The sequence below is a fragment of the Tupaia chinensis genome, unplaced genomic scaffold (genome assembly GCF_000334495.1).
Source record: "Tupaia chinensis unplaced genomic scaffold, TupChi_1.0 Scaffold000610_1, whole genome shotgun sequence".
NCBI classification, from domain to species: Eukaryota; Metazoa; Chordata; class Mammalia; order Scandentia; family Tupaiidae; genus Tupaia; species Tupaia belangeri.
Genome location: NW_006160129.1, coordinates 2,616,110 through 2,643,968, shown reverse-complemented (window position 1 = coordinate 2,643,968; position 27,859 = coordinate 2,616,110). Strand labels below are relative to the sequence as shown.

The window sequence follows — 27,859 nt, the reverse complement described above, 5'->3', positions numbered from 1 at the left end:
AATCTACAAGAAAGGTGATATTGTAGACATTAAGGGAATGGGTAATGTTCAAAAAAGAAGGCCCCACAAATGTTACCATGGCAAAACTGGAAGAGTCTACAATGTTACCCAGCATGCTGTTGGCATTGTTGTAAACAAGTTAAGGGCAAGATTCTTGCCAAGAGAATCAATGTGCATATTGAGCATATTAAACATTCTAAGAGCAGAGATAGCTTCCTAAAAAGTGTGAAGGAAAATGACCAGAGAAAAAAAGAAGCTGAAGAGAAAAGTACCTAGGTTCAACTAAAGCGCCAGCCTGCTCCACCCAGAGAAGCACACTTTGTGAGAACCAGTGAAAAGGAGCCTGAGCTACTGGAACCTATTCCCTATGAATTCATGGCTTGATGGGTGTTAAAAATAAACTAATCTGTGGTCTATAAAAAAAGAAAAAAAAAAAAAAAGAAAAGAAAAGAAAATGAGAAAGAAAGAGACCAACTCTGGGACCAGCAGTTGACGTAATAGCTATGTCACTGGACTCCCATGTAGCCCACCGCGGTTCGAGTCCCAGACCCGGTGGCTTAAACTCATGCTAGATATGTGTGCATGCATGCCTAAGATCCTGAGAGGAGAATGGAGGAGAAGGGATTGCGGCGTGGCCATCCCCCCCCTGGGGGGGGGTGATTTCTCGCTTTCTCTCTCTCTCTGTCTTTCTGGTGAGCGCACGAGCCTTACAGCAAAAACCTCTCTAAGAAAAAGAAAGACCAACTCTCAGAGTCTAGAGCTGGTTTCACACCACAATCCAGCAATAGGCATGCAGAGGCTAGATTATCGGCATGTGCACATCGCATGTACGAGGAGGTCTTAGGACATGAACTGTAAGTCCAGCATCACAGTGAAGTGTTACTCCCTGTGCCACTACAGTGAACCCTAGATACATGTTTAACTTAGGTAAATTAAAATGAAGTTAATTTTGCTTTTCACTTACATATCATATTTTAAAATACATACCCTGCAGTATCATCAAATAATTTGTACTCACTAGCATAGAAAATAAAAATAGACATATGAAATATTAACCGCTCTATTTTGGAAGGAATGAACATTTATGCTAGGCTATATATTACAACTTAATAAGTAAATTTTTTAAAAAGGGTTTTTAATGTTTACATGAAGTAAAAATAAACCATAATAAATCTGCACTCCAGTACTGAGTCACACACCCTTTTACTTATTGCTATTGACTTCAAAATAACAGAAACTAAGTGTTCTCATCATAATAATGTTTTTCCAGCACTAGTTATAACATAATTACTAACTGCATTCTAAATATTACTTGTAACATATAGATGGCATAAAAAATAATAGAGCAATTATCAACCCATGCCTAGCTTCAGAAGCAGAATATCAACATTACCTTTAAAGACCCCTGAAGCCCCCATCCCATCCCAAAGCAGCCACTCTCATCTGTACAATTGGCCTTGGTATCCACTAACAGTGGAGGCAGCCAGGCTACACAAATTGTTATGAAATGGAAGAGCAAGTGGCTTCCTAAGAGAGAGAGGCTTGAAAAGTTCTTATCATTTTCTTTTTACTTACACCTGATTGTGAGATTACTTATAAATAATCTAGAGATGATTTTAAGTATTCAAGAGGATATACCTAAGTTGTATGCAAATATTACGTTACTCGATATGCAATTTTGGTATGACTCTATGTGTGTATGTGTGTGTACCAATCCTGGAAACAACCCCCCATGAATACTGAGGGACAATACACTTGTATTGATCATTTACTTGCTTTTCTCCAACACTAACTTCTCATTTAACTTACTTCACCTATTTATTCACTAAAGAGTAAGCATATGTGTCACATCTCTAAACTGCATAAATTCTAAGATAAATGATTCATGCTTTCAAGGAACTGAGAGACTAGGGAAACAGGAAGATAAACCAATCATTAGAGTAACCATTTCAAGTACTAAAAGGGGTTAAGTGGGCACACCAAAAGAAGCTGTTAACTCCACATGAGGAGGTTAAAGAAAGGCTTTACCAAGGAAGTGAAGTTTGAACTGAATTTTAAAGAATTGGGATCAGCAGATGGCTTAATGGTTGCATCACTGGACTCCATGTAGTTGACTGCAGTTCATGGCCCAGATTTGGCGGCTTAAAACACGCTGTGTACATGTATGCCCAAAATCCTAAGAAGAGAGAAGAGAAGGGACTGTGGTGTGGACATCCCCCCCTGCGGGGGGGGGTGTGTGTGTCTCGCTTTCTTTCTCTCTGTCCCTCTGGTGAGCATATGCACCCTATAGCAAAAATCTCTCTCTAAAAAAAAGAATAAATCAGCATTTACTAGGTAAAAATTGGACGAGCAGGGGGAGATCCACTGTTAATACCAAACAGGGAAAACAACATTACCAAAGGACACAGGTGGGAAAAAATTGAATAATTTCAGCAACTATAAGTATGACTGGAACATAAAGTCAGGAGTAGAGACTGGAAAAGTAGATGGGCCAAACTTTAATGAGAAATTTGGAACATCTGCTCTAAGCAAAAGGAACTAAGGGTTAAGGTTAGCTTTATTTTTGATTTTTTTAAACAATTATTTTTATGTATGTATGGATGGATGGATGTGTGTGTGTGTGTGTGTGTGTGTTTGACCAGAGAAGGGGAGAGAGAGAGAGAGAGAGAGAGAGAGAAAGCAGCCAGGTTCGGGACTTGAACCATGGTTGGTCATGTGGGAATCCAGCACTCCAAACCACCATGCCACCTGCCAGCCCCAGGGTTAGCTTTATTGTTACTGTTATTCTCAAATGTCTTGTATCTATGCCCTTAAACAGCGTTCTCCAACATACAATGTCTGGATTTGGTTACATGACCTTTTTTTGCTAACGGGTCAAAAACAAATATGATGGATTGCTCATGTCTACTTCATGCCCGTACAGCCTTGCCCCTGCCATAAAGGCAAGTCCCAGCTAGCCTACAATAAGGTGAGCAACTCTACAGAACACAGCCAAGTAGTTCTACGTGAAGCCATCCTAGACCACCAACAGACAGATGACTCCCAGGCAAATGAAAGCCCAGCCAAAAATCTAAAAAATGACTTAGTCAACCTGTAGGCTCATGAGCAAATAATGCATATTCCTACATGCCACTGAAGTTTTGTGGGTACCTATACTGTAACAGATAGAATGTAACTGAAACTGAACAGAAGTGTCACATGGCCTAATTTGTCTTTTTTTTTTAAAGAATTATTTTATTTAACTTCATTTATACATATATTTTTTAATAATTATTTATTTTATTTTATTTTTATTCATTCATTTATCTTTTTAGTTTGACCAGAGAGAAACAGAGGGTGAGAGTGAGAGAGAGAGAAGAAGTGAGAAAGCAAGCCACCAGATTCAGGACTTGAACCCTGGTCAGCCATGTGGGAGTGTCCAGTGCCTTAACCACCACGCCACCTGCTGGTCCCTTAACTTTATATATTTTAATTTTACTAGAGAGAGACGGAAAGTGAGAAAACAAGCCGCCAGGTCCAGGACTCGAACTGCAGTCGGTTATGTGGAAGTCTAGCACGCTTACCCACCATGCCACATGCCAGTCCCTAATTCACCTTTTTAAAAGACTATTGATGAATAGTGAATAGATCTGGGAATCAACAATGGAGATAAAAAGTTCAAGAAATCATAAAACTGGAATCAGGTCAAAAGAAACACAAAAAAGACATCTGAAATGCAATCCTGATGCTAGAACTTTTGGAACTTAGACACTATTTACATAGAGTCAATGAAGACAGAATTTCAGAATGTATTGGAGGCTTACTGCAAAAATAATTAAGGATGTAATCAACCTAGTTTTAAAACAGTTTTGGAGAAATGTCATTTTTTTAAATATCTGTCTTTATTTTTGTTGGGGATAAGCATAATTACTTCAGAAAATGATCCTTCGATACTGAAAAGAGAAGGCCATTTTTATATACTTTAAACAGGGGTAAGAAAAATAAATCAGAATTTTAAGGTCTTTTTCAAAAAGTGAGAACTACCTAAATGATTAATCCTGAAATACAATGTGTAACCAAGAACCCAGCTTCCTAGGATTAAACACAGCATTAGGGGACCAGCAGATAACGCAGCAGTTGTGTTGCTGGACTCCCACATGGAAGACTGTGGTTCAAGTCCCAGACTCACATGGTTTGAAAATCACGGTGGGTGCGTGTGCGTGGGTGCCCAAGATACTGGGAGGAGAAGGAATTGCAGAGTGGCCATCCTCCCAGGAGATAATTTCTCACGTTCCCTCACACTATGTCTGTCTCTCTCCAGCAAGTGCATGCACCCAAAGGCAAAAACCTCTAAAAACCAAACCAATCAACCAACCAACAAACCAACCAACCCACACAGCATCACAGCTTTTAAAATGGCCTTCCTGGGACCCGCAGATGCATAATGGTTAGGTTGCTGGACTCTCATGTAGTTAACCATGGTTCAAGTCCTGGACCTGGTGACTTAAAACTCATGCTGGGTGTGTGTGCCTGCATAGCCAAAATCCCAGGAGGAGAATGGAGAAGAGATTGAGGCATTGTCATCTCTCCTGGGGGGTAATTTCTTGCTTTCGGTCTCTCCACTGAGCGCATGCGCCCTACAGCAAAAATCTCTCAAAAATAAAATAAAAAATGGCCTTCCTCGGTCTAAATCAGTAGGTTTTGAATTAGGTCTTTTATCCCCGCCCCCCCCTTTTTTTGGTGGTTTGTAATACTGTTTTGCTAAGAGTTTATTTTTCAATTCAAAATATAAAACAGTTTAGAGAGAGAGCAATAGAAAAACTCTATACAGCTGACCCATGTCCTAGTGATTAAAGAGAGCTGGATCCCACATGGTCAACTGTGTGGTTCAAATCCAAGACCCAGTGCCTAGGAAAATAGGGTGGGCATGTATGCATGAAGGGTCAAAACCCCAAAAGGATGAAGAAATGGAGGAGAACAGACTGTAGCATGAACATACCCCATTGGGAGGTACTTTTTCCTTCTCCCTCTTTCTCTGTCTCTCTGCCCCTCTCTGGCAAGCGCACATGCCCTCTGGAAAATTACCAAAAAAAAAAGAAAAACGAAAACAAAAAAAATCAATAAAGATTTGAAAAAATAACAAGTGAAGTAATATTTGCTTTCTCACCTGTTTAATTTAAAACCACCTTCTTCACTATGGAAAGCTAAGCCATCTTATTCACTATGAAAATGCCTTTATGTATGTATGTACAGACAGACATATGCATACATATATGCAATTTTAATTAAAAATAAAATATATATCACTTATAAAAACTGATACATAGTCGAACAGTGAGGGTTCAAATAATTAGATAGTGAGGGTCAGGATCAAAAGTACATATTTCCAGAGGAAATAAAAATAAAATGAATATTAAAAATAAGAGCAGAAAAGACAGGACAGGAGAAAGAAGACAGTTATACAATAATACTTCTGTGGTAAAGTAATTTAAATCCCAAGTGATATAAAAATACCCATTGCTAACTATCTCTATAAAATAGATTTGTTTGTGAAACAGCAGCTGAAGAAGCAGGTTTACAAGCTGGAATGCAAAAGCACTTAAACCAAACTCGTTTACCACAAATTCTTTTGCTATCACTGCAGACAGAAATTAGAGAAAAATACATTCATGTAGAAAAAGAAGTGAACACTCATGCCCCTGCTGTAACAGACGTAGGAAAAAGTCTGACAACTTGCCTCTTTCTCAGTGTCTCTAGAGATACATGTCCACTGGTTCTCCTTCACACTGTATGCCCAGAAGTCAGCAAGATCTTGTGTTCCATCCCAGCCACCAAACAAATAAACAGTCTCTATGAAAATTAAAAAAAAAAAAAAAGGTGTAGAACAATAAAGACAAAATAAGCAGAAGTGCACAGACCCAGTTCTATCTAAGGTCACAAGGTACTTCTAAATAAACTGGTAATTTTTCAAAATAGTTATTAGACAAGTACTTCCTAAGCATTAGGATATAGAAAAGATCCTACAGAAACATTATTTTGAAAGGTTTATAAAAATACAAGTAATTAGAAATAAAATGCTGAATTCATACGTTATTAATAGGTAAGAAAAGACTATTTTAAAAATATCTCAGATGAATCTGATGTCCAAACAGTTTAGGAGCTTTTGTAGTATGCCATAAATGGCTTATATTTACCAGTTTTTTAACAGTTCAGCCCCTTTTTATTCACTGATGACCTGTGGAAATTTTTACTCAGATTGTGAAAAATAAAACCCCACGGGCCAGCAGGTGGCATGGTGGTTAAAGCGCTGGGTTCCTCATGGCCATCCATGATTCAAGTTCCTGACCTGCAGTTTAAAAAAAAAAAAAAAACCACACCAGGAACGTGTGTGTGTGTGTGTGTGTGTGTTTTCCCAAAATCCCAAGAGGAGATCGAAGGAGAAGAGACTGTGGCACAGCCATCTTCTGGGGTGATTTCTCACTTTCTCTCCCTCTGTCTTTTCCTAGTAAGCACTCACACCCCATGGTAAAAACCTAAAACAAACAAAAATAACAAAAGAAGGAATATATGGTATTAAGTATAGCATAAGGACATCATGCTTCTGAGGGAAAAAATTTTACAGTAAAAATATTTTTCTATGGCCCAGATGATGGGGGGCATGCTGGTTAGGGTGGCTCAAATTTAAATGGCACACTCTGAGTTTCAAGTCCTGAACCTAGCAACTTGAGAAATATGCTGAGAGTATGTATGCCCAGAATCAAAATAGGAGGGAGAAATGGAGATAAAACTAGCATGGCAATTTCCCATGGGGAGACTTTCTTGCTGCCCACCACTCCTGCAAGTGCACATGCCCTTTGACAAATAGGGGGTGGTGGTCTCTCTCTATTGCAGTAACAAAAACGAAGGTTAAAGCCAGTTGTAAGTGGGACCAGCAGATTGCATAATGGTTACATTGCTGGACTCTCATGTAGTCTACTGTGGTTCAAGTCCTGGACTCGGAGGCTGAAAACTCATGCTGGGTGTATTTGCGTGCATTCCCAAAATCCCAAGAGGATAATGGAGGAGAAGGGATGGTGTACGTAGCTACCCCCTCCTCAGGAAGTGATGTCTTGCTTCCTATCTTTCTGGCGAGTACAAGTGCCCTATCGCAAAAGTCTCTCAAAAATTAAAAAAAAATAAAATAAAAGGGGGGGGGGGCTGGCAGGTGGTGTGGTGGTTAAGGGCATTGGACTCCCACATGGCTGACCACAGTTTGAGTCCTGAATCTGGTGGTTTGCTTTCTCACTTTCTCTCTCTCCCTCTTCCTTCTCTCTTACTCTGTCCTTCACTGGTCAAATTAAAAATAAATAAATAAATAAAGTTAAATAAAATAATTATTTTTAAAAATTGAAAAAAATAAATGAAACTAGCTATTAGTTAAAATTAGACAGTTTAAGAATTAAGTGTTGCATACCTTTGGTAGTCTCACGAAAACTGGAAATTTTTTCCCAAATTTATTGTGGTAGTTTTAATTCCTCACAAATTAACCTTGAAAACATTCTAAGTATCTAGACAATTTGGTTTCTTATGGCTCTCAAATATCTATTATATTCATTAACTTTATCATTGTGCCATTTTTTTTTCCTTCAGTATTTTGCCATAGGGTACATGCACTCACCAGAGAGAAAGAGAGAGGGGAAGTCAGAAATCACCCCCGAGATAGATGGCCACATCATAATCCATTTTCCTCCACTCTCCTCTCAGGATTCTGGGCACACACACATACCTAGCATGATTTTCAAGCTGCCGGGTCTAGGTCTTGTACTATAGTTGGCTGGGTGGGAATCCAGCACCTTAACCACTATACTACCTGTTTGGTTCCAACAAAACTGATTTCTTGCTCAATGAACAGTGGATCTTTTCACATAACACTGTGTATCACAGATCCCTCTTCATTGAATAATAGTGCTTTTTCTTTATTCAAATGTATACCCCTCTGTAAATGTTTTGTGTCTACTGACTATACAGGCCTATCAAACATTTTTTTTTAAGTTAAATAAAAACAGGAAAATTGTAAAACTATCTACCAAGAGGCATGCCTACAACTATTATGTGTGGCAAATGTCATCTAAATTATGTCCTACCATAAAAGGTTACAATTCAAAGTATACTTGAAAATACTATAGTATTATTCAAGAAACCTCTTTCCATTCACAGTTAGGTTATCTTCTAAGAAATTTTTAACAATTTCATATAATTTCAAACTCTAAGTCAAATGTCAATTCTATGTTCTCAATCACCCAGAGAAGTCAAAACAATGCTTAAGTACTCTCTGGATAAGGAAAACACCCTGGAGCAGGATCAAGGTCCAGTGCTAGCTAGGTGACCAAGTGCAGGTCATTTAACCTCCCTGGGACTTCTTTTTTTTTTTTTAAACAGTTTTATTTATTTTAATTTGACCAGAGAGGGACACAGAGAGATAGAAAGTGAGACTGCAGGTTGCCAGGACCAGGACTCGAACCATGTCAGTCATGTGGGAGTCCAGTGCCTTTAACCACCATGTCACCTACTGGCCCGGGGAATTTTTATTTATAAAATTCTCAGTGTTGTAAAGTTCTTCAGATATCAGCTACATGAAAACACTGAAGATTATCAAGCATGAATGGTATTTCTACCTTTAAAACATGTACACACACACACAAACACATGCAAAACATACGAAGTACTACAAATAAAATAAAAACAATATTATCATATCTGAATCCATATATAATTCAGTACCTGAGAACACTTTTGGCACTATATAAATGACAAATAATTATTCTAAACTACTAAAAAAAACCTGTCATGTCTCAGAATAATAAAACCATTCATTATCATTAGTTAAGTAACATACTGTTTCCCAAATGGCATACAATAATACCCAGACACTCATCATTTTATAAGAAAAAAAATCACAGCATTTTTATCTGGCTTAAAAATTATTTGCCAAGGCCTCATTATAAAGGCAATTAACCCTGCTCAATACTGAAGCTCAGAGAGGGAGGGGTATATAACTAAAACAGCAATAGCAATTGACCTTTTTGTTTTATAGTGCTTCTGGGTACCCTCTGGAAAAGGTTACCCTGGTTCATTAACTTTAATAACCCTTCCTCTTGGACTCTGGGTTCTCAATGTTCTTTCTGAAAAGCAGGTCTCTTTGTACGCATAAATTCTCACAGCAAAGAAAACCCACATTTTCACAACAGCCTCATTGATAGCTGAGCAAAATAAAATCTGGCAAAGAGCAAGCATCCTAATGGAATTAAGCCAAGATGTCATTCCTGTCCATGAAAGCTTTGTGGTCTTAGTTGAAGTTTAATAGTAAAATTAAATGAATCAGATGGAACTTTTTGACATACCTGAATAAAAATGCACAACAAAAAATTTAATTAAATCATATAATCATTTAAGTCATTTAAAGATGAATTCTTATCTAGAAATAAACACCAGCAAAAGTATTATCTAATCCAAAAGGATATTGAAGACTTAAAACTAATGGAAATAACTGGCAAGAACTGGAGAGAGAAGGAAGGAAACAGAAGAGAGAATGGAGAAAGTATTAATATTTGCAGCAAATAGTAAACTGGCTTACTAGAAGTTCATTCTCATGGTGGCACATTCTTTAACAATTCATGAACATTCTGGAGCAGTCTAAGCTGCCTTAAATATCTTTTCTCTTTATTTTTTTTCTTCTTTTTTTTGAGAGATTTTCGCTATAGGGCATGTGTGCTCACCAGACAGACAGAGAGAGACATAGAGACAGAAAGCGAGAAATCACCCCCCAGAGGAGATGGTCACGCTGCAATCCCTTCTCCTCCATTCTCCTCTTGGGATCCTGGGCACGCATGCACACGCACGTTGTGTGAGTTTAAGCCACCGGGTCCGGGACGCGAACCGCAGTTGACTACATGGGAGTCCGGCGACATAGCCATTACGCTAACTGCTGGTTCCCTTTATTTCTTTCTTTAACTGCCAGAGAAAGAAAGCACCCCCCCATCGGGGTATCGTTACTCTGCAGTCTGTCTTTCACTATTTCGTCATCCAGTTAGAACTCTGGGCATGTACACACATGCACCCCAGCATATTACCCAAACACCCAGGGGTGGGCCTCGACCCAAGGTTGGCCATGTGAATTCTGGCTCTCAATGCGCAGGGTTCAACCAACATGCTATGTATGCACTATGCAGCCAGCCCTCTTTTTTCTTTTAAGTTCATTTATTTCTCCCAAGAGTGAGAAAGACGGAGACAAAAAGCAAGAAACAGAAAAGCCAGTACCTCCAAAAGACTTAAACTCCAGGATCCATCCTTACTCCCAGTCAGCCCCGCATCATGGAGATACACATGTTCAACATTCCTAGGGGAGTTATGTTTTATTGCTATATCACCATCCAGCCTCCCATTTTTCTTAACAGATCACCACCTAGTGACTATATCCATTTCTCCCAGCATTCAGAGGAGTGATATTCAACATTTCTGAATAGTGATCTGAAGTGGCAAATATTTTAAAGAATAAAAAGAAAGAAAATGCAGTCTTATCCTCAGAGAGCTTACAACCCAGAAAAGATTTCACAATGTTTGGGTATCTAACCTAAACATTAGAATGTGGCTTTGTGGAGAATATGGCAGAACGAGGGATATAACAGAAGATTTTTTAAGCAAAGTGAAAATAACAGAAGACAGAAAAACATATTAAAAGTGTTTCTAAAAAGACGGGGGGTCGGGGGATCGGCAGTTAGCGTAATGGCTATGTCGCTGGACTCCCATGTAGTCGACTGTGGTTCGCGTCCTGGACCCAGTGGCTTAAAACTCACATCAGGCGCGTGTGCATGAGTGCCTGAGATCCCGAGAGAACAGAGGAGAAAGGATTGTGGCGTGGCCATCCCCCTTGGGGGGTGATTTCTTGCTTTCTGTCTCTATGTTTCTCTCTGTCTGGCGAGCACACAAGCCCTATAGCAAAAAAAACCTCTTCAAAAAAAAAAATAAGAAAACAAGGCAGGAGGGCGACCAGCAGTTGGCATATAATGGCTATGTCGCTGGACTTCAATGTGGTCGACTGTGTGGCTTAAACTCATGCTGGGTGTGTGTGTATGTGCGTGTGCATGCCCAAGATCCCAAGAGGAGAATGGAGGAGAAGGGATTGCGGTGTGACCATCCCCTCTGGGGGGTGATTTCTCGCTTTCTGTTTCTCTGTCTTTCTGGCGAGCGCACGCGCCCTATAGCAAAAACCTCTCCAAAAATAAAAAGACAGGAGGATCTCAACTACTAGACTGAGTTTATCACTATGGCTGTGTGACTACCATCAAGGTCCATTTGTTTCCTAACCTCTAAAGTGGGATACAGTACCTAGCTCATAAAGTTATTAAGATAATTCAGTTAAATAATTCATGCAGAGTGGCTTATGTGATGAATAAATGCACTGTTTGAATTAAAAGAACAAAGGGTACCAGGTGGAGATGAAGTTAAAAAGACAGTGGGCAGACCATGGAGGGGGTTAAAGGACAAGAGATAGGCTTTCAACCTAACTATAGCAGACAATGGAGCAACTATGGAAGATCTTAAGCAGAAGCATAGCAAGGTAAGATCTGAACTTACAGCATAAAGGACTGACTGACAAGGACAAGCTAGGAAATGAGATGGATTGCAGATAAAGTGGCCAGTAATGATCTATGTTTAATATATCAAACCAATTTAATTCTAAGACACTAAGTAAATCACTAATCAATCTATCACTACTAAGCCCACAAAAATTAAAATTCAATTACATTATTGGGAATAGAATATATACTAGTTTGGTACCAGAAATAAGCCAACCCTATAGTTATTGATTATGGTAGTACCAATCTACACATCTTTTTATTTATTTTATAATTTCTTTATTTACATTTAATTGTATACCCTTGTATATTATACAGGTTTGCAAAACACACGTGCAGTGCATGACAATCAAATAAAAAATAATACCACAGTCATCATTTTCAACAAACAAAATATTAATGATGTATACCATTAACTTTTGTTCTACTAGCTTTTCTTTCTTTTCTCCTTTCTCTCTTTGAGATACTTAATACACACACACACACACACACACACTCGATTGGCAGTGTTTGTTTTTTCACTCAGCTGTAATACATAGTATCTTCTACAAACTAAAAAATAAGGTAGAAATGTTAAAACATGTAAACACATCAGTGTCTTCACACCATTTTGCTTGATGAAAGGGTAATTTAATTGTAAGCACTGAACTGTAGTATCTGTCATTCTACTCTGATTCTTAGGGGTAAATCAGACTTGTACTGACTGCATAATCCTCCACCAGATGGCACACTATTTTCATAATTAAGTGAGTCCACTTTGAAATTATAAAATGCATATACTTACTATGCATGCACTGACACAAACTAGACCTCAACCTTAAGACAAAATTCATGTGTCAAAAAGAAAGAGGGACCAGCAAGTAGTGTGGTAGTTTAAAGCACTGGGTTCCCACATGGTCAACCATGGTTCGAGTTCTGGATCCAGTGGCTTTAAAGTCACAACAAATAAACAGATAAATAAATACATGGGTTTTTTTGGTTTGTTTGTTTTTAAAAAAGAGAAGTAGAAAAAGCAGGCTAATAAAGATAGTTAGCTTAAGTTTTAGTTTAACTAGACATGGAGAGAAAAACAAATGAAATGAACAAAAGGCTTTAAGAAACACAGATCTTCAAGATAAAAATGAAGTCCTGTAAGATATTTACATTAAGAGTTTCAATCCTTTTTTTTTTTTTTTGCTAAGAGCACTTTTCTTTTTTTTTTTTTATTATTATTATAAATTTTTTTTTCTTTTCTCATCACAACACACATATGAATTTTCCATCCAAAATACAAGAGTTTCAATCCTTTTGAAAGGGCAGTTTTTTAAGACCTTAAACTGACATGGGAATTCTAAAGAGAGGAATAAATTAGGAAGTGAAATATATTTTATGTTCTTTTCTCTCAAGTCATTCCCTTGAACTATTATGACCAGCAGATAATCAACAGGATTTATTTACCTCCTTTTTAAAAAAGAGCTGTATTCTTATATAAAGCTATGATTACAAAACTACTAGAGACTACTCTTTTGGCTGAATTCAATATGTAGTTAATTCACTTGCTAGAAGACCGCATTTTAGGCCTATCACAATTTACTTTGTAGCCTTAATGGTGTCTATCAGAATTCTCTTCTGATAACTTTATGGAAGAAAAAGATGCAGATTGTCTATCACTTCAGAAGTACAGCCATATAAATACAGCTGTAATTAACAACCAAACCCATGTTTACTCACTTCCTTCTCAAGTTTCTTTAAGGTACATCGAGGAAAACCATATGTGGCACCACAAGTAATTGTTTTTGAAAAGTGAAAGCACTTTTATATAATTGCTACAAAAAAATTAAAGGTTTAGATTTCCATACAAAGGGGTCCTCTGGAACCAGCAAATGGCATAATGGTTACATCACTGGTCTCCCATGTAGTCAACTGCGGTTTAAGCCCCAGACCCAGTAGCTTAAAACTCACTCTGGGCACATGTGCCTGTGTGCCCAAAATTCCGAGAGGAGAATGGAGAAGGAGGGACTGCAATGTGGCCACCCTCTGGGGGGTGATTTTCTCGCTTTCTGTCTCTTTGGTAAGCACACATACCCTATAGCAAAAATCCCCCATCCCTATCCCCAGAAAAAAAAGAAATAAGGACTCCTCCAAGTGACAACCAGCACTCTACCAATTTCTGTAAATACCTAATATTGGGGATTTGCCTAAGTGTGATGAAAGGGGAAACTACTGGGGGCTTGCCCATGTTCTAGTACCTATTCTGACTGAGGGGGGAAGTCTTAGACTGTAGGTTTTCAAAGTTTAATGACAGTTACATAACAAAGAACAGCCTGGCACAAGGGCATTTACATTTCTAAAGGAACAGAGTTCCACAACGAAACAAAATGAACATACCTTTTTTCTTTCTACTTCACCCAGTTAAAACCCAACTCACAATTGATGAATCTCAAGTGGAGAAGTGCCAGGTCTAGGGATTAAAATGAATAAAACTGACAGATAAAGGAGTCTTCATAAAGTTAATGGGAAAATTGTATATGGTGAAAAAATCTATGCATAGGGACCAGCAGTTAGTGTAATGGCTATGTCGCTGGACTCCCATGTAGTCGACCGCGGTTTGTGTCCTGGACCCGGTGGCTTAAAACTCATGCCGGATGAGTGTGCGTGCGTGCCTTAAGATCCCGAGAGGAGAATGGAGGGGAAGGGATTGAGGTGTAGCCATCCCCCCTGGGGGGTGATTTCTCGCTTTCTGTCTCTCTATCTCTCTCTGTCTTTCTGGTGAGCACATGCGCCCTATAGCAAAAACCTCTCAAAAAAAAAAATCTATGCATAGATTTCAGGTATTTTTTGGCACCAAATTAAACTTGTATTCATTTATTATAACATGTCTGGGCAGGATCTATTAATAGATTGAGGTACCAAGAAGGATAAGGCATGTTTGAAAAAAGCCCTACGGGATTAAGTCCTATAAAAACTGCAGCAAGAACCAACGTTAAGTTTATGGCAAAGCTTGAGTAAAAGAATGGTAAAATCATGGGTGCTTCCTGAAAAGTTGATGGGGGTAATTCCCCAAAGAAATCAACAGTTTACAAATGGATAGCTTATCCTGAAAAGAGACAAGATGGTGCTGAAGATGTGGTGTCCACAGAAGCAGATCATCTGTATCACTTGTTTCTGCCCTTAAAGAGGACTGATGATTAACAGCAGAAAAATAGCCAACACCAGAGACATCCCAGTTGGTTTAGCTTACACAATTCTGACTGAAAATTAAAGTGGAGTGAACTGTCTTTTTAATGAGTGCCAAACTACTGTGGCCAGATGAGAAGCACGTAAGAACAGAGCTTTTAATGAAATTTTAAACAACTGGGATCAAGAGTCTGAAGGACTTCTTAGAAGGAGTCTAATAATGACACATGGCTTTACCAATACAATCATGAAGACAAATCACAGCGCAATAGCTACCAAGAGGTGGAAGTAGTCTAGTCAAAGGACCTATCTCAAGAGCAAAGGTCATGGCCACAGGTTTTTGGGATGCTCAAGGCATTTTTGCTTGTTGACTTTCTGGAGGAGCAAAGAACAAAAACATCTGCTTATCATGAGAGTGTTTTGAGAAAGTTAGCCAAAGCTTCAGCAGAAAAATGCCTGGGAAAGTTTCACCAGAGTCCTTCGTCACAACAATGCTCATTCCTCTTATCAAACATTGACAATTCTGCAAGATTTTTGAGGGGAAATCATTAGGCATCCATCTAGCAGTCCTGATTTAGATTCTTCTAACTTCTTTGTTTCCTAATCTTAGAAAGCACTGATTTTTCTTCAATTATGTAAACAAAAGACTGCACTAGCATGGTTAAATTCCCAAGCTCCTCAGTTCTTAAGGGGTGGACGAAATGGCTGGTATCATTGCTTTCAAAAGTAGCTTGAACTTGATGAAGCTCATGTTGAAAAAGAAAGAGTATATTTTTTGTATTTTAATTCAATTTTCCACAATGTTTTTCAAGTCTTCTCATACAAATCTATCAGGACAAAACACTACATTCCTTCTCCACTCTGGTATAAATGAAAGAATTGCCTTAAGATGGAAGAAAGCTTTGAAATTCAGTAGTAACATTTATGCCACCATGTATTTGTTTAAATGGTCACTCTATCCTTACAGCTGGTAGCAATAAGAGAAAAGACAAAAATTACAAACTGAAAAAGAAAAAAATATTCAGAAGACTATTAAAACTTTAATATTTAAGAAAACAAGATTTATAAAACACAGATGAAGAGTCCATGCTCTAGAAATCTTAAAACTATATACTTAAATAATGACTAGGCTTCTTTAAACTGTATTTTACTACTTACAGACCAACTTTGTTAAAATGGAAATTCCACGTCCTTCAAATTCCACTTAAAGAAAACCATTCTTTACTATTAAGCTTATCTCATATGCATCAACAAAAATTCTTAAATGTTCTTTTTTATTAAAAATCTTTAAAATACATTTCTGGTTTATTTCTTTCTCTTTTTAATTTGCCAGAGATACTAAATGGCTCTAAATAAATATCACTTGACTAATAAGTTCCTAAATTTTCTAAGGTATAAGTATTGTACTTGATTAAAAATATATTGCCAAAGTAAACCTAGGGCATGAAACAAAGATATTACAGAAAACATCTGGACCTTTATCACTTCACTTGACTTCAAATATCTCTAACCTGAAAAGTTAGCACTTAATCCTCAATGACTTTGCTCACATTAAGTTTTGTCATGACATCTGCCATTCATTTAAATATTTTAATTTCCCTTCTTTAAATTTCATAAATTATCTTAAAAGAGTAAAAACCTTTTTTCTCTTTTCCTACACATGTACTTTACCTATTGCATACGGCCCACTGCCCACAGTAGTCAACATAGTGAGCACTAATAAAATTCCTTTGTCCCTAGATAAGGTGACTTTCAATATAAATTACTTAATATTACTTTCAAATTTAGGGAAAGTACATTTGCTTAAGAAATTAAAGGATCTTTTCAAATAAACTATCCTTTAGTACATGCTAGTTTGAATATATCCTCTGAACATTGATGAGTTGAGCATTATAATAGGTTTACGAGGTGAAAACTTTATCTAATTATGGTGTTGAAAGGGGGACTTTGGGGAGATTAGTATTAAGACCATCAGTGTAGGCCTCAAGGTCTGATCTCTAGTGGGCTTGTAAAGAGAAGGAGTAAGAGAATGAGATGTGGAACATAGACTATTCTCTCCTGCCTTCTACCACATGGTGATGTAGCCAGAAGGACACCATAAGAGAGGGTCTCTGGACCTTGGACCTCTCCAAATCATGAGTTAAAAAATCTCTATATTCAGAAACACTCAGTAGCAGGTATTTCTGTTATCAGCTACAGAATGAACCAGAACAGTGTATTATTAGCAAATTTTTTTTAAAAAGGAATTTAATTTCCTTATAAGACTAAGGGAGGGCCTAACAGGTAGCATAACCGTTAGGGTGCTGGATTCCCACAAGGTTGACCACAGTTCAAGTCCCAGACCCAGAGGCTTGAAAATCACAACAAATAAACAGATAAATTTTTAAAAAATGCTGAGGGAGAAAAAGAAAGGCATTACAAATTCCACTCTATAGGCTCTATAGGCAAAAGAAAAAGCTACCACGGACAATCTAAATACAAATTTTCATAAAACATTTATTTTTTGGATTAAAAAGACAATTTGTATATAAAGCTGGCTCTTTAATAAGTAACCATCTATATATTTATTAGCCTCTCAGGCCATAAAAAAGGAAAAGACTCTATAGCTGACTTGAGTCTATTTCCATAGGGTAGAATGGTAATGTTTAGCAAGTGGGGTCAAGAGTAGGAAAGCAAATTTCTACACCTTGAAATGAACTTTTTCTGGGGTCAGCAGATGGCATCATGGTTACATTGCTGGATTCCCAGGTAGTCGACCATGGTTTGAATCCCGGACCCAGTGACTTAAAACTCATGTTGGGTGTGTGTGAGTGCATGTCCAAGATCTCAAGAGGAAGATGGAGAAGGGATTACAGCGTGGCCATCTCACTGGGGGGGTGATTTTTTGCTTTCTGTCTCTCTGGCGAGTGCACACGTCCAACAGCAAAAATCTCTCTTATCTTAAAAAAAAAAAAAAAAAACAGAAAGAAAAAAAAGAAATGAACTTTCCCCAGATTCCCTAATAATGCTGTCAAACCAGCTCAGGGGTTACTAGACAAATACTTTAAAATGAAAAATCATAATTCAGTTTTTATTTATGAAACCTTATGATATCACACTATGCCAAATAAAGTATCTGTATTATAATATTTTTTATTATTTTTTAAGTCTTCAAAAGCAATTTTTTTTTAATTCTCAAAGCACTATTAGTCGACATAAGAAAATATGAGAACTAATATTTCTTATTCTTAAAAGGAGTTAAATGTTATCTGAATGGCTACTAGCATTCTATAGTTTTTCTCAAATTTGGGCTGGCATGTGGCATGGCGGTTAAGTGCGCTGGACTCCCAAAAGGCCAACTGTAGTTCGAGTCCTGGAACTGGTGATTTGCTTTCTCATTTTCTCTCTCTCTCTCTCTCTGTCTCTGGGCAAATTTAAATAAATAAATAAGTAAAGTTAAATAAAATAATTCTTTAAAGAATTATTTAAAAAAGTTTTTCTCTAATCAAATAATAAAATACAATTATCCTAGATGCATGGTATTATTAGCTTTTCAAGACGCTAATTTATGACCTATTCTAATTTTGGAATTAGCCTCAAAAATGTAATAGTATTTAAGTTGTCTTAGACCATTGAAAACTAAGAATATTTTTCAGTTATAAGATTCAGAATAAAATTTAAAAAGCAGCAAAACAGAGTAACTAAAACAAATGACTTATATAGACTTATGAATACTGTATAGCAATCAATATTTAACTATGTAATGTGATATTTATTCCCCTAAAAATATACCTTAATTCTCTATTATTCTAATAATTTCCTTTTTTACTATATTAAAATATAAGTGCACTGAAAATTTAGGACTACTCCAGTTTTCCACAAAGATAAAGGACTGCACATTATATTTCTTTTAAGAGAATTTAATCTTATTTTTGCAGTAGCCCCCCTCTTTCACCTGCCACTGCCTGCTTTTGGTAATGCCTATGACCAATGTTAATTTTCTTTGTTATTTGGTTAGATGATAGTATTTAATCTTTGTAATAAGTGAAGAGAAATATTTATGTTTACCTAATATTTAAAAATGTATAATTTGGAGCCAGCAGGTGACATAGTGGTTAAGGCACTGGACTTCCATGTGGCTGGCAGCAGTTTGAGTCCCAGACTCCATGGCTTGAAACTCACACTGGGCACGAGAGCTTGCGTGCCCAAAATCCTGAGAGTAAAATGGAGAAGGAATTATGGCGTGGTCATCCCTCCTGGGTAGTGATTTCTTGCTTTCTGTCTGTCTGTCTCTCCGTTGAGCGCACACACCCCACAGCAAAAATCTCTCAAGAAAAACCAAATGCATAATTTTTAAAGGATTTTTCCTTTCCACTGCAAGTGTCACTCACCTGTTTGAACATCGATAACCATCTGATGCCCCCCTCTCATTCCTGGTCGGTTATCTTCTCCATCACCTGAAGTAGAAACAGTACTTTCTCTTAAAGGAATAGCAAAGGACATCTGCAAATTCAGAGTAACTTCATTCAAAAGACTGCTGTAAGTGGTAAAAATAAACCCCACTTATCCCTTAAAATACTAACAGAAAGTAAAAGGAAACAATAAGTAAAAGGACTCATAAAAAGTATGACTTAAATCTATATTATAATAATCCTGCTCTTTTCCTCCAATTGCTTTCAGACTACTAGGGCAATTGGAAGTTATTTTCAACTTATTTATGACCAATGCCATGAATGTGAGAAGACATAAAATACTCCACACAAACATTAAGACAAAAATCTCTACACTACTGGATTGCCAACATGAAGATGGAAAACAATTAAAAATTAGAACTCATGTTTGTATTCTAGGCAATTTTATCAGTACAATGAGCACTTTTAAAGTTCATAAAGCTAGCTACTAAGAACTAAGATGTTATCAAGGTTCTCATTAACAATAATTTCCTTATATTAATTTTGTGCCGATAGTTCAGAAATCAGTTCCCACATAATTTACCCACTACTTTATTTGAATTACTCACTGAGAAAATGTAAGGTTTAGTTCACTTTGATTTTTATTTCCATCAGTTTCACAGGTAGGCTTAAAGATAAACAGTTAAGCCTTTTTTTTTTTTTGGAGAGATTTTCACTGTAGGGTGCATGCGCTCGCCAGACAGACAGAGAGAGACATAGAGACAGAAAGCGAGAAATCACCCCCCAGGGGCGATGGTCACGCCGCAATCCCTTCTCCTCTATTCTCCTCTTGGGATCTTGGGCACGCACGCACACGCGCCCGGCGTGAGTTTTAAGCCACCGGGTCCGGGACGCGAACCGCAATCGACTACGTGGGAGTCCAGCGACAGCCATTACGCTAACTGCTGGTTCCCAGCAGTAAGACTTTTTAAACTTCTGAAGGAGAAACTTACTGTTCGACTTTAATTTTACTTTTTACATCACATATTATATAAGTGATGATATAATTTTATTTCAATGCTGATTCAAAGCATTACAAGATTCAAATATCTCACTTAATATAAATTGGAGAGCCTAAGGTTTTCTTCATAACTCTCCCTTAGTTGAAATATATTACTTTAGCTAAGTTTCCCTGTATCAGCATTCTCTTATGTAAAATTGAGAAACTCCAACTTTTTACTAAATTCATTGAGGTCTGTGAAAATGACTGTATTATCAGTTCTTATAAACAGATAATAAGATGCAAAACTGAGGCTTTTCATTACTATTACACTCAACAGCTACTTATTTAGAAGTTCTATGCAAATTACTTTTACTATTGATAGGTACAGGTAGCTTTTTAGATTTTGAAGCTCATTTTCATTGAAGTTTTGCCTTTTCCTACTTTCCCCACTCCAGTATCATTTTCAAAAATAGTTAAAAAAACAACAACCTAAAAATTCATTTCTCAGTACATTTGCATTATATTTATTCAATCCATTTGTCTGCAATATACATTTACAGTCTGTTTGCTATAACAGACAGTGTGGCTTTGAAGAAATTTATCTCATACACATGACTGATAAAATAGAAGAATGACTACACTTTCCACTATGTTAACTATCTGAAAAATCAGTGAGTACAAAAGAACTGACAAAAATTTCTTTCTCCATGAAAATAATGGACTACACTCTGGATTATATTTAAGTTTCAATGAAAATAGTCTCATGAGATGCAAATGCCCTCTAGGATCTATTATATATCTAAGAGGGAAGCACAAGCCCCAGAGCTTAAGACTCCGAGCTCACTGTGATGATCAATAAAATGTTCTTAAAGATTTAACAGTACTAGTATCTATTTTATTAGCATTATAATACTCATTTGTATTGGTATCTGGTAATACAGTTCTACAGAACAGACTGTCCCCTTTCTAGTTTCTCATAAGCCTAGGTAAGTTTAGAGAACGATTTTGCGGAACTTAAGGATCTTCAGAAACACATGTGTGCCATCACAACACAGTCTACAGTTCTCTATGAAAGCAGTTTATATTCTGTGTAAAAACTATTTAACCTGCTGGTATGGCAGTAAAACAAAAGTATTTGAAAGAACCTTTATCATAATAAACTAACTTTGCCACCCAGTTAAGGAATCCTGTTTTAAGCACCTGCTTTTTTATTAAAAGAGTACTATGCAACTCGAACTACCTTGGGAAAATTGAAGGCTGAGACACTACAGAAAAGGCCTCACAACCTGGAAGTATGGCTTACCTTTGGTGCTTTTGGGGATAATTTGACTCCATCGTGGCTTGTACTCCTGTTGACTGATATACTGATTGAACAAGCCATCTGCACATGTTAAAGAATGAGAAAAAAATTATACTGTAACCTCCTTACACTTTTTATTATGAAAAAAAATTAAAAACAGAAAGAGAAATTACTAATGTCACTAACACAATAGCATATTTTCATAAAATATACATCACTTCTGTTTTACTTCATTCTATCCAAAAATAAATAGTAAAGTATTAGGTAACACAATCATATAAACAATTTGCTTCAGTGGCAACTCAAATAAACTGTTTCCTCCATTATTATACCTATTAGATACAAAGACATTGCTAGACTCCATAGGTATGTGATATTAACAGAAGGTCAAACTGAGACCCTGAAAGAAATAAGGAGTCATGTGGGAGAAAAAACTTCAGAGAATAATTTAAGGCTGCAAATCAAGAGCAGTAGAAAATAAGATGAAATAATTTGTAAACACTCCAAGTAAATGTTCTATTTTATTGAAACAAAGACTTGTGTATCTTTTAAAATCATTTCTGGGGCCAGCCAGTGGCCTGGTAGTTAAGGCAGTTAGATCCCACATGACTGACTGCAAAGTTTGAATCCTGGAGTTGGTGACTTCAGAAAGATACTAGATATGTGTGAATGCCTAAAATCCCAAAAGTAGGTAGTAGGAATTGCAGTATGACCACTCCCCAAGGGTATTACTTGATTTCTCACTTTGTGCGTATCTCTCTTTCGTGAATGCACGTGCCCTCTGACAAATTAAAAAGAAAAATCACTTCTGGCCTTAATATAACTATAAATGGGAAGAGGAAAGGATAATTAAAGACTGGAAAGATTATATTTAATTCCTTTTTGTAATTTCCCATCACTTGGTTTTACTCCAATTCCCAAATGTCTAATCTTTACATCCCATAATAAAAATGATTTGATGTAGGGGGCCAGCAGGTGGCATGGTGGTTAAAGGCACTGGACTCCCACATGGCCGACCATGGTTCAAGTCCCAGACTCAGTGGCTTACTTTCTCACTCCCTCCTGCCCTCTCTCTAATCAAACTGGAAAATAATAACAAATAGAGTTAAAGAAAATAATTCTTTAAAAAATAAAACTGATTTGTTGCACCACAATCTAGTCCCACAGAGGCTATTCTGTGCCAGTACTTTTTCTCTTTAGTATCAAGAGAACTATTGGTTTATTGGAAAAGTCATAATGCATTTTTCCAGAGAAAAATACATCATAACTTTCCCAACAACCTAAAAGAAAAGAAAATGGGAGCTCCCATGACTTTGGTCTAGACTCTTATAATAGATCTTCAGGAGAAGATAAAACATTTAAAATTCATATTTTAAATGTGAATTCTAATATTATATAATTTTCTATGAATATAAAACTAGATAGAGATAAAAGTATCAGTAGCAGAAACAAAATCACATGGCAGGGGCTTCGAAAAGTTCATAGAAGGAGGCCACCAGCTGGCATGGTGGTTAAGGGCACTGGACTCCCACATGGCCAACTGCAGTTTGAGTCTCAGACCTGGTGGCTGGGTTGCTTGTTCTCTCTCTCGCTCTCTCTGCCCCTCTCTGGTCTAATTAAAAATAAATAAGTAAATAAAGCTAAATAAAATAATTCTTTTTAAAAAAATTAAAAGTTCACAAGGGACCAGTAGATGGTGCAATACTTACATCACTGGAGTCCCACATAGTCAACCATGGTTAGAGTACCGGACCCAGAGGCTTTAAAACTCACACCAGATACATGTGCGTGTGTCCCCAAGATCCAGAGAGGATAATGGAGAAGGGACTGAGGCGTGGCCATCCCCCGGGGGGTGATTTCTTGCCTTCTGTCTGTCTCTATCTCTCCAGCAAGTGCTGGATAAATTCATAGATAAATGACTTCATTGTGGTGTTTAAAAAATGTCAAAATCCATGTAGTTTTCTACAATATGCGTTGTTCATAAATTTTTTGAAGATCCTGTATATACTCTACCTTTTAAGACCTTCACGTGTATTTCTCTTCTATCACACACAACTGTCTCATAAAAAAAAACATCCAAACTTCTACAAGCAGTGCTTTGTATACTCACATTAGCTTATTTTAGCATGGATAAAGGGAGCCAGGTATGTCCAAAGGCATGTATAGTCAGGCACATGGAAGAGATTACTTCTAAAATTTAAAATGTTGAGTACTCCAAACTTAAAATATTTGAAATTAGGATAATTTTATTTTAGGTAAATTAAAATTAACCTCATAAATAGTGAGTAGCAGAGCATCAGAGATGGTTAGAATATAATAAATGCTTGAATTTTTTTTTTTAAAAGCTGAGGGTGAGGTGGTTTCTTAGTCACACGGTTGATGTTTCCTGAGTCACCTTCATGTTATGAAGTTCCTTACATTAACTGCTCATAAAACTCCTACCTCCAAAACACACATTCCTAGTATATAAGAATGCCCTGACAAATCATACCCATTTGCACAGAGTAATCAAGCAAACATTAGAGAAAAAAGTTTGTTTGGGCAACTTTTTAATTTGACTCTCCTTTCTCTAATAAACTCCTTTTGACTTCACCAGTCTAAAAGACACACAATTTTCTTTGATATGTCTTACTCTTCCGTGGAGACCATTAGAAAATCTAAAGAAAAGTATTTAGACATAACAGTATCAAATTTGAAAGTAACTCCTAAAAAGAGATCTTACCAAAAAAAAGAACAAACTTCTACAGAGTACCTACAGAATACCAGACATTACATGGGTTAACTCATTTACTCTTTAAAATAAAACTATGAGGGACCAACAGATGGTGTAATGGCTACATCGCTGGACTCTCAAGTAGCCGACTGTGGTTTGAGTACCGGACTCGGTGGCTTAAACTCATGCCGGGCACATGTACGTATGTGTCCAAGATCCCGAGGGGAGAATGTAGAGAAGGAATTGTGGCATGGCCATCCTCCCAGGAGGTGATTTCTCATTTTCTGTATTACTGTCTCTCTTTGTCTTTCTGGCGAGCACACGCACCCAATAGCAAAAACCTCTCCAAAATAAATAAATAAATAAATAAACCTACAAAATGGTGATTATTAATACTGGTAGTAATTGAGCCAGAAGACAGTGTAGTGGTTACATCGCTGGACTCCCACATGGCTGACAAAGGTTTGAGTCCTGGACCCAGTGCCTTGAAAATCATTCAGGGGGAACCAGCAATTAGCGCAATGGCTATGTCACTGGACTCCCACCAGTTGACCGTGGTTCGTGTCCTGGACCCGGTGGCTTAAAACTCACACCGGGCGCGTGTGCGTGCATGCCCAAGATCCCGAGAGGAGAATGGAGAAGGGACTACGGCGTGACCATCCCCCCTGGGGGGTGATTTCTCGCTTTCTGTCTCTATGTCTCTCTCTGTCTGTCTGGCAAGCGCACGCGCCCTATAGAGAAAACCTCTCAAAAAAAAAATCATTCAGGTACATGTGCATATGTACACAAGATCTCAGGAGGAGAATGGAAGAACAGAGACTGTGGAGTGGCCATCCCCTCCGGGGGTTGATTTCTCACTTTCTTTCTCAGTGTCTGTCTGTCTGTCTCTCTCTCTCCAGAGAGCATATACGTACTACGGCAAAAACATCTAAAATAATAATAATGATAAGAAAATAAAATTTAATCGAAATTAAAAAAATGACAATGATTAAAAAAAAATTAAGGCTCAGAGAAGTTGACATACTCAGGGACTCTAAACAAATAAAGCCCAATTCCAAACTCTATATGCTTTTCTCTCCATAGACTGTAACGCAAACTGAGAAATACAGAAACAAACATATCAGAGTAGACTCCTAAACAGCAATCTAAGATAAAACACTAATAATGGACACAGCAAATTTTAACTATTCAAATCACACAACTAAAAGCAAGAAAGTTTGGCCATGGTGCAACACAGAAGGGCTATGCAGAGGGAATGAGGAATTTAGAGATGAAATTATCTCTATTTTTAAGAGAAAGTCAGGCAGTGGCTAATTTTCTGTAAGTATTTTGACGAAAATCTAAAGCAGGAAATGAGAAGTCTGAAAAAAGCAAGCCCCTCCTCAACAAAAAACTGAAATATCACTCAGGATAAAGCAGAGCAAGAATTAGTTGTGTACCATTTTCACACTATTTTACTAAAATCTCTAGGTCCAATACCTGGAGCTTCAATACTCATTTTTTTCCTGTATCTATGACTACTGTAGAGAAACATAATTCTCTGGGTAAAACCTGTTCATTTAGTCAATGGTGGAAACTACCTTAAAAGTACATGATTAAAAATGAGATTAGAGGGACCAGCAGATGGCCTAAGGGCTATGTTGCTGGACTCCCATATAGTCAACAGCAGTCGACATAAACTCACACCGGGTGCATGTGCATGCGTGCCCAAGATCCCAAGAGGAGAATGAATTGCAAAGTGGTCATCCCTCCTGGAAGGTGATTTCTCACTTTCTGTCTGTCTCTGACTTTCTGGTGAGCACCTGCATCCTATAGCAAAAACCTCCCCGCCCCTCCCCCCAAAAAAAGAGAGATTAGGACATTTCTACCAAAGGGGAAAAAAAGCTCAAACTCATTAGATAAAAACAATAAAAACTCAAAATAAAACAAAACATAAGATTACAGTACTTCTGTTGTCTATACCCAAATTTCTATCAAATTTTATTTTTCACCAAAACAGAGAATACAGTCAAACAAATTAATTTAAAATAGGTAAATAACTTATAAAGCATAAAGTATAAAGCATAAAGTCCTGTTTGATCACCTAAGAATAATAATGGTTGGGGACAAACAGGTAGTGTGGTACTTAGGGGGCTAGACTCACACATGGCCAAGCACAGTTTGAGTCCCAGACCTGGAGGCTTGCTTTTTCACTTTCTCTCCTTCCTGTCCTCCCTGCTTCCTTCCCTCTCTTCTTCTCCCCCCCCCTCAATCTCTCTCTGGTCAAATTAAAATATAATAATAATAAATACAATTAAATGAACAAGTTAAAAAATAATAATGATTGGATTAAAACAGATTTTTTAAAAAAATGACTCATTTTAGCAGTTTGCTCAAATTCTAAAAATAGAAATAGGAATTATGCATACTTAGAATATAATAATCAGTATTAGGAAACTGCGCTAGTACATATGTATTAGGATAATAATGACTAGTGGTACTGAGCATGAATTCTGATGTCAGAATACCTGAGTCTAAATCTCAGCACTGTCTCTTACTAGTTCTGGTGTCTTAGGCAAATTACTTAATCATTCTCATTTACTAAATAGGAATGATAACAATACTTACCCTAAAAGGTCTAAGAATCAAATAAATTCATATAAAGGGCTTAGGAAAATAGACTACACATTTGTAAAGCCCTCAAATATATGTTAGTGGTAATCATGAGAAGTGGTATTTGAAACTGTACTTGGCAGAAAACTAACAATCTATGTGCAAAATGAGAAATAAGGCACTCAGACAAACAGAAGTTAAGAAAAGGTAGCAGCAATTAGGTGAGAGAATAATAAGAGAAGCTATCTGAAAGAGCTGACCTTGAAGAACGACTTGGAATTGAATATTGATGAGAAAGGAAGTAATCAAGGCAGAGAAAAGGCAATAAACCAGGGCACAAAGGCATGAATGAGCAGGAATTATGGGGGAAAAAAAGCCATGTTTCAGGAAGCATTCTGATGAGGAAAAAGGCAAGAGATTTTGCATTATGAACACTGCTGAGGAAAAAAAAAAGAATTTGAAGGGAAAATAAGTATCATAAGAAAAAAATCTTGCCATCTTAGAATACAGCCCTAACTCTTGACTCATAAGAAGCTCCCTAAAATAGTTAGGAAAAACTCTACTGATTCAAAGATTAATAATAATCAAAAAGAACAAACCTAGGGCTTAAACCAAGATATAAAATGGAAAAGGAAGGAAGAAATTTTAGAAAGTGGTAAATCAATCCAATTCAACAGAAAAATATATCCATGCAATGGATAAAAATGGCCAAATACTTTCCTATGAATATAAGGAAGTTAAGCACTCTCTCTATAAAATGGGAGCACAAAGATTAAAGACAGAAAAGGTCGATATAAATAGTTGGAAAAGATAAGGTCAGAGAACAAAAGGAAATAAAATAGAGTTCAGAGAAAAGAAAAAAAATGAAAACATCACAGTAACGAAGATTAAAAACTTAAATAGAAATGTGGAAGTAAATAGGAAGAGAGTCAGACAGTGGTGCAACAGTAATGCAACTGTACCCACATGGGAGGGTCCCAGGTCCACAGCCTGAAGCCTTCCTGAGCATACCAGGTACACTCATGCATGCCTATAAATCCAAGCTGGGTGAGGTGAGGGGTGCACTGTGGTGTGAGCACCCTATTGGAAGTGCCTGTGTATGTCTTTCTCTCTTTACCTACTTTTTTTAAC

At 37.2% G+C, this 27,859-nt stretch overlaps 1 protein-coding gene across 4 annotated transcripts in view; it reads right to left on the bottom strand.

Moving 5' to 3' along the window:
* The window catches only part of MKLN1 (muskelin 1), a 390,424-nt gene that overhangs the window by 61,065 nt on the left and 301,500 nt on the right, over positions 1-27,859 (bottom strand). For all 4 annotated transcript variants that reach the window (XM_006158840.2, XM_006158839.3, XM_027775878.1 and 1 more), the window contains 3 exons: positions 21,427-21,504; positions 19,121-19,186; positions 5,717-5,829 (listed from right to left, as the gene is read on the bottom strand). In XM_006158840.2, coding sequence (XP_006158902.1) covers positions 5,717-5,829; positions 19,121-19,186; positions 21,427-21,504 — 257 coding nt within the window. The remainder of the gene's footprint in view (positions 1-5,716; positions 5,830-19,120; positions 19,187-21,426; positions 21,505-27,859) is intronic.